Source organism: Zalophus californianus, chromosome 10 (genome assembly GCF_009762305.2).
Source record: "Zalophus californianus isolate mZalCal1 chromosome 10, mZalCal1.pri.v2, whole genome shotgun sequence".
Taxonomy (NCBI): Eukaryota; Metazoa; Chordata; class Mammalia; order Carnivora; family Otariidae; genus Zalophus; species Zalophus californianus.
This window is the reverse complement of record NC_045604.1, coordinates 105,261,462-105,272,242: the sequence shown is the minus strand read 5'-3', so window position 1 is coordinate 105,272,242 and position 10,781 is coordinate 105,261,462. Positions and strand designations below refer to the sequence as shown.

General features: G+C 65.1%; 2 protein-coding genes across 3 annotated transcripts; one reads left to right on the top strand and one right to left on the bottom strand.

Moving 5' to 3' along the window:
* Window positions 1-50: 50 nt before the first annotated feature.
* Window positions 51-6,236, top strand: LRWD1 (leucine rich repeats and WD repeat domain containing 1). Of its 2 annotated transcripts, none has more exons than XM_035721993.1 (15): window positions 51-260; window positions 793-1,027; window positions 1,150-1,266; window positions 1,757-1,897; window positions 2,150-2,254; window positions 2,521-2,643; window positions 2,735-2,849; window positions 3,038-3,147; window positions 3,336-3,543; window positions 4,004-4,076; window positions 4,161-4,301; window positions 5,296-5,387; window positions 5,541-5,696; window positions 5,777-5,889; window positions 5,977-6,236. In XM_035721993.1, the coding sequence occupies exons 1-15, from the start codon at window positions 181-183 to the stop codon at window positions 6,115-6,117; spliced, it is 1,950 nt and encodes a 649-aa protein (XP_035577886.1). In that variant the 5' UTR covers window positions 51-180; the 3' UTR covers window positions 6,118-6,236. The 2 variants fall into 2 exon arrangements, with proteins under 2 accessions (XP_035577886.1, XP_035577887.1); XM_035721994.1 differs by having other exon boundaries at window positions 58-260; window positions 1,189-1,266.
* Window positions 6,213-10,055, bottom strand: POLR2J (RNA polymerase II subunit J). Its single transcript, XM_027609968.2, has 4 exons — window positions 9,915-10,055; window positions 8,744-8,833; window positions 7,203-7,377; window positions 6,213-6,617 (listed from the first exon to the last, which is right to left on the bottom strand). The coding sequence occupies exons 1-4, from the start codon at window positions 9,965-9,967 to the stop codon at window positions 6,582-6,584; spliced, it is 354 nt and encodes a 117-aa protein (XP_027465769.1). The 5' UTR covers window positions 9,968-10,055; the 3' UTR covers window positions 6,213-6,581.
* Between the last annotated feature and the right edge of the window lie 726 nt (window positions 10,056-10,781).

Below are 10,781 nucleotides of genomic sequence, written 5' to 3'. Positions count from 1 at the left end.
TAGTCCGCCCGCGGGGCACGAGGTCCGCGGGCTCGCTTCCTTCCGGTCGTCGCCAGCTACTGGCTTGCGCGGCGCCGCCTCCAGAGTTCCGCCGGCCGCGGAGCGTCGGGCTCCAGGAAGCACGGACTCGGCCGGACGCCGGTGCCGCCAACCGGCCAGCGCGGGCCGCGCCTGGTCGCCATGGGCCCCCTCTCGGCGCGGCTGCTCATGCAGCGAGGGCGTCCCAAGAGCGACCGGCTGGGGAAGATCCGGAGCCTGGAGTAAGAGGCGGGCCTGGGGGGACGACGGGGGTCCGCGGGGTCGCGGCCACACAGCCCGCTACCCGGGCTTGGGTCGCCGGCCGGTCGGGAAGTAAGGCTGGGACCCTTACCCACTCCCTGCCCGGCGCCCTTATCGCCCTGTTGGTTAGGCGGAGCCTCGGATCACTCGAACCAAACGCTGGGCGCCCGTTATGAGATGGGCGGGCCGGGCCCCGAGTGGCCTCTCCCTTGCAGGGGCCCGGGCTGGGGGGCGGGGGGGCGAGACAGTCCTGCAGAAAGGGTATTGAGCAGCCTGTTGAGCTAGTTCCTGAGGCCCTGGGCAGCACAGAGGAGCTCTCTTAGAGGATCGGGGAAAGCGTTCCGGAGGAGCCCCTGTAGGCAGTTGTAAAGTAGTTACAAGATTTTCAAAAGTAAAGGCTGTGCGTGTCTTGTGGAGAACCTCTGCTGAAAGAGCCTTCGCAGGCACCCAGGACTGCCCCAGGTGTGAGGGCCTGCCCGCCCCCCTGAGCCCTCCCTGTCTGCCCCCACCCAGCTTGTCCGGGCTGAAGCTGCTCTCAGAGCACTTGGACCCCAAGCTCCTGAGCCGCCTGACGCAGCTGCAAGAGCTGGACCTCTCCAACAACCAGCTGGAGACACTGCCCGCCAACCTGGGCCTGTCCCACCTGCGCATCCTCCGCTGCGCCAACAACCAGCTGGGGGACGTTACTGCCTTGTGCCAGTTCCCGCAGCTCGAGGAGCTCAGCCTGGAGGGCAACCCCTTCCTGACTGTAAGTTGCGGGGGGGGGGGGGGGGGGATGGGGGGGCACCTGCCCCAGACCCAGGGCCAGCACTCTGTGGGGCTGAGCCACAAGTTGGGGGTGACATTGAGCCACTCTCCCTCATCCCCCAGGTCAGTGACAACCTGAAAATCTCCTTTCTCCTGCCCAAGCTCCGGAAGGTTAATGGCAAGGATGCTTCCTCCACATCCTCTCAGGTGGAGAACCTAAACCGGGAGCTGACCAGCCGGGTAAGGGGGCCGGCCCGGGTCTCTGGAGCACTTGGGGGCCTTGAGGAGCGAGCGACCGAATGGACGTTTGGAAGACCCTGAGTGGGGGTTCCGGGGGCTCTCTGCCCTGACACTGAGCGGCACTTATCTCCTAGCCTGACGTGTTTCTCTGAGCCTGGCTGTGGTGCTTGGCCTCTTGTTCGTAGAGGTCATGCTCTCTGGGTGCAGGCTGGGCCCGGCCAGGGAGGCCGGGACACTTTCACAGTAACTACCCTGGGCCCGCTCCTCTTCCGGGCTGTTGCTCGAGCGCGTGCGAGCGAGCGTGTGTGTGCGCCCGCGCGTGCACGCACTGAGGTTTGCACACACTGCCTCTGAGGCCGTGGTTCAGGGAGGCTTTCTGGAGGTGGTGAAGTGGAGACTCCTGTGGCCGTAAGATTGGAGGCAGGGGCGCCACGGAGGGTCCAGGGGATCTGGGGTGGCCTGGGCTTGAATCTGGTTCCTCTTGTTCCAGGTCACAGCTCACTGGGAGAAGTTCAAGGCTGCAGTGAGCCCAGAGGAGGAGGCAGAGAAGGCCCAGGCGGATTTTGTGAAGTCTGCTGTCAGGGACGTCCGCTATGGGCCTGAGTCCCTCAGCGAGTTCACCCAGTGGCGAGTATGACCTCATCCTGCTGGGAGTCCGTTCTCCCAGCTCCTCCATGGCTCCCATGCCTTCAGCTGCCCTAAGAGTTAGGCCTCTGGCCATGAGGGGTGGTGGAGTTCGGTGGGTCGGGGAAGGCAGACTTATTGGTTGGAAAGGCCCTTTCCCACCTCAGGAAGCACAGGTTCCCTCTGCCCCGGCATTTGGGGGAGGGGCTGGGAGCCCCAGGACTTGTGCCTGGTTCCCCAATGTCCTGGCCCCGCGTAGGTGCGGATGATCTCTGAGGAGCTGGTGGCCTCTGGTGGGCCCCAGGTGCATGAGGCAGACGTCCCGGAGAGGCCTCCAAAAGCCGCAGCTGCCCAGGAACCCAGGGTGAGTGTGGTACCACGCAGCTCGCAAGGCTCCAAAGGCCTGTCTTGGCCCTTCCTGCCTCGGGAGACTGTAGAGAAAGGGGATTGGGGGGGGGAAGTCGGGGGGTCCTGGAAATGAGCCCAGGAGACGGCCCCTGATGCCTGAGCTGGTTCACGCTGACCCTGGGCCAACCCTTGCTTTCTGCCCCCATGGGAGGGTGCGGGCCAGCCTGTGATGCCGAGGAAGCAAGCCCCGGACCCTCAGCCCAGCCCCGACCCCCTCCACAGGCCAGGCCCGTGGCCAAGAAACGGCCAGATGACATCTCACTCAACCTGTCTCCCAACAAGCGGGTGTGCACCTCCTCGTTGGCCCACGTGGAGGGCAGCCCCCAGGACTCTGATGGCGGCCAGGTAAGCTCACAAGGGGGCAGGGATTAGCTGGCAGGGAGCACGGGCTGGGGCAGCTGTGACCGCCCCCCCCCCCCCCCGTCTGCCCCCACAGCCCGCCCCAGACCTGGAGCCCCTGCATTTCCTGCAGTGTCACAGCAAGAACAACAGCCCTCGGGACCTGGACACCCAGCTCTGGGCCTGCGCTTTTGAGCCGGCCTGGGAGGAGGGTACAGTCTTGGTGGGGCAGGCAGGGCCAGGGCGAGAGCCCCAGGGAATGCTACCTGGAGGGGGCCGCCTCCGCGGATGGGGGGCCTGGGAGAGACAGCCTCTGAAGCGTCATCAGGGCCAGGACAGAGGCGCTGCAGGGGCGGACTTCATGGAGAACGTGTTTACTGAGGCTGACCCCTCCAAACAGGGCACGCGGGGGCCACCTCCCAGACAGTGGCCACGTGTGGTGGGGAGGCCGTGTGCGTGATAGACTGCCAGACGGGCATCGTGCTGCACAAGTACAAGGCACCTGGCGAGGTGAGGGCCCGGGGCCTGCTCCTGCGGCGCTGGTGGGGGGCGGGGGAGGGGCTGACCCGGTCCTGCTGGGCCTCACTTCCACCAGCTTGAGCTGCAGGGCGTGCGCACGTGTAGCCCTGCCCCTTAGTGATGCCCGCACCCATGCATGGCTCTGCTCCTTAGTGACGCCCGTACCCCTGCGCCCACAGGAGTTCTTCTCGGTGGCCTGGACAGCCCTGACCGTGGTGACGCAGGCCGGCCACAAGAAGCGCTGGAGCGTGCTGGCGGCTGCAGGCCTACGGGGCCTGGTCCGCCTGCTGCACGTGCGAGCTGGCTTCTGCTGCGGGGTCATCCGGGCCCACAAGAAGGCCATTGCCACCCTCTGCTTCAGCCCCACCCACGAGACCCACCTGTTCAGTAAGAGCCTCTCCCACACCCCTGTCCTGCATTCCGGGCCGCCGGGGTCTGCTCTGGCCGGGGTAGAAGCAGCGTGGCTTTGTGAACGACTGACAGGGCTTCAGATCGTGCCTTTTCCCCCTGACCCGCTCTGTGGCTTTGAGGCTGGGCAGCTGGGCCGCTCTGTGACCCGGTTGGGTACCCCTGCCCGCCCCCCCCCCCCCCCCCCCCCCACCGAAGTGTGGTAAGCCCGAGAAGGGATGTGTGAGCAGAGGCCTGCGAAAGGAGGGCCGCCTGGCACGGGGCGTGGTAGCGCAGAGGGAGGTAGAGACTGGCGGCCCTGAGTCTTGTCTCCCAGCTGCGGCCCTGCCCGCCTCCCAGGGGCCAGGCCTTGTGACCACGGTCTCAGCCTGGGATGGAGCCTGCTGGGGCAAGTAGGGCCTCTTCAGAGCCACCTCTTCCCTTCCCGTCCACTCCTCAGCGGCCTCCTATGACAAGCGGATCATCCTGTGGGACCTCGGGGTGCCCAACCACGATTACGACTTCCAGGCCAGGTGAGGCTGTGGGGCGGGGGGGGGCTCGCTAGAGCAGGCGGACAGCCGGGTCGGTGGCCTCACGCGCTCCTCCCCCACCGGCAGCCAGCTGCTCACCCTGGATACCACGTCCATCCCCCTGCGCCTCTGCCCTGTGGCTTCCTGCCCGGATGCCTACCTGCTGGCAGGCTGCGAGGGCGGCTGCTGCTGCTGGGACGTGCGGCTGGACCAGCCCCCGAGGAGGAGGTGAGGCCGGCCGGGCCAGGTGCCTGACCCCCTGCAGCGGTGCCCAAGCCACGGCCCGTTCTGGGCCGCCAGCAGCTGTCTTCATGGGGCCCCTTCACGGGGCCAGCCCGTCCCCACCTCCACTAGTCTCCCAGGGAAAGGTCCGTGCCTGTGGGACTGGGCCGGGCCGGCTCTCGGAGCTGCGGTCGCCTCACCTCGCAGGGGAAGGGGATGGTGCCTGGGCAGGGATGAGACCCCGGAAAGGCTCATCTGTACCCACCCGGAAGGCTGGCATCCCTGCCCTCATGCGGCCCACAGCCTTGTTAAAACCCACGGAGCATTGTGTCGGGTGTGATGGAAGGCGAATGAGGGGACCGTGAGGAGGTGACATGACGGGTGGCAGATGGGTCGTCGGGCTCCTGTTCACCACACGGGCCGAGCCAGGGAGTCAGGCCCTGGGAGGGAAGGCGCTGGCACGGGGGCAGCGGCCCGCGCGAGGCCTGGCCGAGCCTGGGAAGCGGGAGGACATGGCGGACGAGCTGGTGGGGACACACCGGCTCCGTCTACCAGAGTGAGACTGAATTTTGTCCTCAGTGCCGTGAACGGCCTGGGAAGAACTTTCCCGGGGCGGGGGGGGTGGGGGGGGGGTTGGTCGGTGACAGCAATGAGGCAGCTGCCACGTGGGAGCAAATAACTAAAGCATCAGGCGCTGGCGGCTGTGGGGCCGAGAGCCTGTGTGGGGCCCACGCCACACGGCGGGGTGAAGCCCTGGGCTTCCCCCCCGACCCATTCCTGCCTCCGCTGTGTGTGACCCCACACCCTCCCGGGCTTGGGAACGCGCCGCAGCCCCGTGCCACCCGCCCCTGAAGGCCTGCTGCTCCGGACGCCTGTGCCCGCGCGGCGGCAGCTCCCAGCCGGGGCGGAGCACGTGCCCAGCACACCTCCGCGAGCGGCTCTGGGTCCCCCGGGGGCGGGGGGGGGGGGCAGCCGGCCAGCTTCCCCTGCCGCCCCACAGGCCGTGCGAGGTGGAGTTCGTGTTCTCCGAGGGCTCGGAGGCAGCCACGCGGAGAGTGGACGGGCTGGCCTTTGTGAACGAGGACGTGGTGGGTGAGTAGCCCCCCGCTTGGGGGGCCAGCTTGGCCTTCCGGGAAGGCCTTTGGGGGCGGCTTCTCCCAGGGCTCCTGAGGGGTCCCCACCGCACACCGGGCAGTGTCTAGAGAGAGGCCCCCACCCAGTTCTGTCTCTCCCCCCCCCCCCCAGCCTCCAAGGGGAACGGCCTGGGCACCATCTGCCTGTGGAGCTGGAGCCAGACGTGGGGGGCCCGGGGCAAGCGGCCCACGCTGGCGGTGGTGGTGCTGGCCCGGCTGCAGTGGTCCCCCACCCGGCTGGCCTACTTCTCGCTGAGCACCTGTCCCGGTGAGCCCCCGTCCCCCCCCCACCCCCCCACCCCGCGGGGCTCCACCCCACCCCCGGTCTCAGGCTGTGCATCCCCGCAGGTGAGGGCATCGTGCTGTGTGGGGACGAGGAGGGCAACGTGTGGGTCTACGACGTGCGGCACCTCCTGACGCAGCAGCCTCCGCTTCCGGCAGCGCCGCAGGCCCCGACACAGGTAGGCGCCCCCCGCGCGCCCCTCGCCCCCCGCGGGGACTGCTGAGCAGGAAGCTGGAGCCCCGCCCTCCTCTCTCCCTCCGCCCAGATCCTTAAGTGGCCCCAGCCCTGGGCCCTCGGCCAGATGGTGACCAAGACCATGGTGAACACGGTGGTGGCCAACCCCACCTTCACGTACCTCACGGCTCTGACAGACTCCAACATCGTGGCCATCTGGAAGAGACAGTAGCTGGGGCGGGAGGGGCGGGAGTTCTGGGGGGGGGACCCAACTTAACTTATTCAGCTTTGGGGTGAATGACCAGGATGTTCTTATCGGGGAATATTTTTATTAAACTCTCCGCTGTTTAAGAAGACTGGAGCGCGGTCTGTGGCCCTGCTACTCGGAGACCAGCCAGGCTGGGAGCAGGGGCTCCTGCAAGTGACTGTGGTCCTCTGGGGCCACACTGCAGCGTGGACGGGCCCCAGGTAACCGGTCCTCCGCACAGCCCCATGCCCCGCGAAGTCCCCTCGGCTTTAGCCCCCAGCCAGGCCCTTTCCTGCCGCACTTTATCAGGAAGGTAAAATAGACTCTGTCCAGGACACAGCAGCTCCGGCGGGAAGGGGCGCACCAGGATGTCCCCGAAGCTGGGGAAGCTGCTCTCCTAGAAGGTTCCAGTGCAGGGTAGGAACTAGCCAAGCAAGACTTCCAGCCTCCTATTCGATGCCTTCTTGCTTGTCTTTAATGGCCACCTGAGCAGAGGGGGTGGCAGCCAGTCAGCCGGAAGGGCCAGGGTGAGGAGGCTGGGAAAGCAAGCCCGATGTCCCCGAGCCCCCCAACCCCCCACCCCGTCTGCCTGAGGTGCAAGTCGAACTCTGACAAGCCATGGATCCTTCTCACTCTACACCCAGTACACCCAGGCCAGACGCTGAGGCCCTCTGCGTGGACAGGTGTGACCATCCCCTTTCGTCCTCCTTAACTGTGGACCCCCCCCCCCTCCACAAATACCCTGAAGCAGCCAGGCCTTACCAGAGGCGGCTTGGGGGAGCAGTCCCAAGGGGCAATATGACCCTGCTTCCACAGGGGCTACAGGAGCCCCCGGAGCCCACAGTACGGTTCCCACCCCTGCTGGCAGACAGCATGCCCCCAGCCTCGACTCCATAAGCCCCTGTCCACGCTCGCTCAAGGCTGCGGGAGCATCGCTGCTCGGTCACCACCTCGCCCCGCCCCCCAATACCTCAGGAAAACCACCCCGGGGGTTGTCCGGGGTGTGGGCAGGAGAACACTGCAGCTCCGGGCAGACGCACCCCCGCTCCCCTGCACGCCGGGCCCCTCACCCGGAAGCGCTCCTCCAGCAGGGAGAGCTCGCTGATGAGGTCCGTGATGGCATTGGTGAAGGCCTCCTGTGGGCTGTAGTCCGGGGTGGTCTGCACTCGGATGATGATCTTGTGCTCCAAGGGGTGGGGGACTTTGTAGCCAGCAAACAGCACCTGCGGGTCCTTCAGCAGCTGTCTGGGGTACAGAAATGGGCGGTGTGACACAAGGGGCTGAGCCCAGCACCCTTGGGGATGACCAGGCCTCTAAGCAGAGAGTCTTCCCACTGGGTTGAGGCCTAGAAGCCAATACAGCTGGGGGCTGACCCCAGGTGGTTCCCTGCTCCTGATTTCCCAAAAAAAGTCTTCCAAGTAAAACATTGCAAAAAAGATCTCATGGGGACGCCTTCCCCCCCCCCCACACCCCCCCCAATATCTGTGAGGATCGAGGACCCCAGCTGGTAAGCAGGATCTCCAGCAAACTCTTCCCTCAGGGGAAGGCTGGGACCCTGCAACAGCCCCAAAGAGCCCTCCCCAGGCCGCCCGGGTTCAGCAGGCAGCGCACAGCCCAGCACGGGCACCTGACGTGGCAGTACAAGGGGGCACGGGGAGAAGGCCCAGGGCCTGGGTGGCCAGTGACACGGAAGCCCTCTGGGCAACACGGGCTGGCAGCTCCTGCCCACACACCTGGGGCCCCGTCTGCGAGCCGTGCCCTGGGCCCGCGCCCGGGGGGGGGGGGCGCATCTGCAAGGCTGAGGAGCCCGTGTCTGCGAGCCGTGCCCCGCGTGCTGTCAGCAGCAGGCACCACAAGGGATGGCCCTTGCACAGGCGGGGACGTGGCTCCCAGAGCAGGGGAGTGGCAAGGCCCCAGAAGGGCCTGTGGGCACCACCGGGGTGGCTTGGGGGTGGGGAGTCAGCCAGAGGACAGCCAGCTCCACCTCCCACTTTCAGCCCAGAGACCAGGAAGGCTCCTGCCTGGGGCCTCAAACGTGCAAACCTCGGAAAGACCTGGCTTCACCGATGGGGTTTTGAGCAGAGAAACGACAAAGTGCTTGGGCCAGAACAGCAACCACGTCGCTGACCACCTGCCCGGTCAGGACTAAACTGGTGTAAACACAATCCGCCGTCCACCAGGGGCACCGGATAACCACAGAGCCTCTCCCCCACATTCTCCCCTCCTAATAAGATCCGATCTCTGGCACATCTGTCTTTGCGTGCCAGGTGTCCCAGAGGTCATCGTCCCAAAGGGCGGGTGGGTGACAGCCAGCCCTGACTGCTGCTCCCTGCTCCGCAGCACAGACACACGAGCAGGCCCACGTTTCTCTGGCTTGCCGCACGTTCACTTCCCACCGTCAGATAAACGAGCCGGGACAGAGATTCGGTGGTGTGAACAGATAGAGGTCAGCGTCATTTTGGAGAAAGTGTACTGGAACGTGGGAATTGCCAGAGGAAGCACCCAGACCTTCCTGAAGCTCAGAGAGACTTCGGGGAATCTTCCGGAATGTGTGCTTTGCCTCAAAGAGCCCCATTAAACATTTCCCAAGAGCCTCTGACGTGAAACTTACGATTTAATGATGTTTCCTAGCGTGTGGTCTTCTTTGTTGATGGTGAACAAACAGGCATTGGGTACCTTGGTGTCCTTGTTAATGGTAATCCTAGAAAGAGGCGGAAGCAACAGATGGGCAAACGGGGGCTCCCCTCCTTCCCCAAGTCTAAACCCTGCCCTTCAACGCAGGCCCAGGTCCCACCTCCTCCTGGAAGACTTCCTCCATCTCTTCATCCATAAAGACCTCTCTGAGTCAGAGCAGCAGAGTGGCTATGCCCTGATTCTGCGGGACCCTCACCTACTCCGGATTGCTCCTTGGCACCAGTGACATTTTAGGGTGGATAATTCTTTTCTGTAGAGGGCTGTCTTGCACATTGTAGGATGTGAGCAGTATCCCTGCCAGCAGCACCCCCTTTATGACAATCAGAAGTGTCGGCAGACATTGTCCAAAAGTCCCCTGGGGAGCAAAATGGCCCCAGCTGCCAACCACTGCTCCCAAGGGAGACGAAGTGGCTGGCAAGGGCCACACCGTAGAGCCCTGCACACCAGGCTGTTAAGAAGGAAAACCCAATGTTTAAGACGGTCGGCTGCGTGCTGAGCCCTGGCCTCAGCACTTCCGGTAAATTACCTCATCAAGCTCCCCTTAGAGAAAATCCTGTGATTTAATACAGCAAGAAGCCCATTTCCCAGAGGAGGAAAGCAGGCCTCAGGCAGATTAAGTCATTTGCCCAACGACATGGAGACGTTAAGTGAGAGAGCCAGGCCCAGGCTGAGAGACCAGGGAGGGGACTACATTCCCTTGCACTCTGCAGGCAAGAAGCCCCTGAAGGGTCTTCACAGGCCAGTGAGGATCGGTCGTGAGCCTGAGAGCCAGCCCTCTGGCTGCAGCAGGCGGATGAAGGCGGCGGCCGGAAGGCTGCCGCATCCCAGAGGGAAGGAAAGCACTGTGGCGCCAGGCACTCTAGCTCCCATACAGACCGCCACTTCCCGTGTGCCGGGGCAGTTCCTTAGCCTCTCTGAGCCTCAGTTTCCTCCTCTGCAGAACGGGGCCACTCAACCACCGCCTGGCAGGGCTGGCTCGAGTTTGGCAGACACAGTAAAAGCTGCTTCCGTCTCCCCGCAGTGGACGAGGCCGAGAAGCCCCAGGGTCCGCCCGCGACCCCCGGCCCGCCCCCGCCAGCTCCACTTACTTTTTCTCGCCCTCGAAGAGCAAGAACGACTCGAAGGCGGGAGGGGCGTTCATCCTAGCGCCGCACTAGTCCCCAAAGTCGCAGCAGCAGCCACCACCGCCAGCGGAGCCCTACAACACCACCTCTTCCGGGTTAGCGGCTGCTTCCGGGTTACGGCTTTCTCCCGCGTGAAGACCGGCCGCTTGCCCCCTAGCGGCCCGAGGGACGTAGCGCAGACGCGGGGAAAGCCCGGGGGCGCGGGGAACGGAGGGAGGCGGGTGGTTCTGCGCATGCGTGAGCCCGGAGTTGTGGCTCTGTAGACGCGCTCCGGCCCCCGCTCGCAGGGCTGGGGGGCAGTTGTGTGTGTGGTACGACGGCCTCTCCCCGCTCCCCGTGATCCCTGTTTGGAAATATGCCCTTGGAACACCCAGCGCGAGACCCTCGAGTGGAGAATGGAGCCAAGGCGCAGTGGGGCCGGCGGGGGGCGAGAGAAGCCTCATGGGTGTCTGGGGCCGCGGTGCGGATAACCCCCTGCCGAGGGTGCCTGCCGTGAGAGCCCCGGCTGTGTTGTCGCCTGCTTGCCCACTGGGCACGTGGCCTGATGAGCGGCTTGTTAGGCAGGCAGCGGGGGAGGGCGGGGGCCAGGCAGGTGTACCCAGCGGGGAGAGAGGAGCTCCGACGGCCAAGTGTAGGAGTCCGTTTGGATTGGCCGGTATTTTGCAGACTGCAGTTTGTTCTGAAGGCCCCACCTGCGCTGTCTGAAGCAAGGGGCTGGGTCTCCCATTAGCTACTGGAGCCACAGCTGCTGAGAAACCAGGAGCTTACACACCACTTCCTGGAAAGAGCCATCCCCTACTTAGGCCTTGGGCCCTAGGGCGAGGAAATATC

What these genes read in the sequence shown, in the direction of transcription:
- LRWD1 (XM_035721993.1), top strand. Translation starts at nt 181, where the DNA reads ATGGGCCCCCTCTCGGCGCGGCTGCTCATGCAGCGAGGGCGTCCCAAG. An exon ending in ACCGGGAGCTGACCAGCCGG is followed by an intron (nt 1,267 to 1,756) that starts GTAAGGGGGCCG and finishes CTCTTGTTCCAG; the next exon opens with GTCACAGCTCACTGGGAGAA. An exon ending in GATTACGACTTCCAGGCCAG is followed by an intron (nt 4,077 to 4,160) that starts GTGAGGCTGTGG and finishes CCCCACCGGCAG; the next exon opens with CCAGCTGCTCACCCTGGATA.
- POLR2J (XM_027609968.2), bottom strand. Translation starts at nt 9,967, where the DNA reads ATGAACGCCCCTCCCGCCTTCGAGTCGTTCTTGCTCTTCGAGGGCGAG. An exon ending in CTCTTCGAGGGCGAGAAAAA is followed by an intron (nt 8,834 to 9,914) that starts GTAAGTGGAGCT and finishes GCCTCTTTCTAG; the next exon opens with GATTACCATTAACAAGGACA. An exon ending in CTAGGAAACATCATTAAATC is followed by an intron (nt 7,378 to 8,743) that starts GTAAGTTTCACG and finishes TCTGTACCCCAG; the next exon opens with ACAGCTGCTGAAGGACCCGC.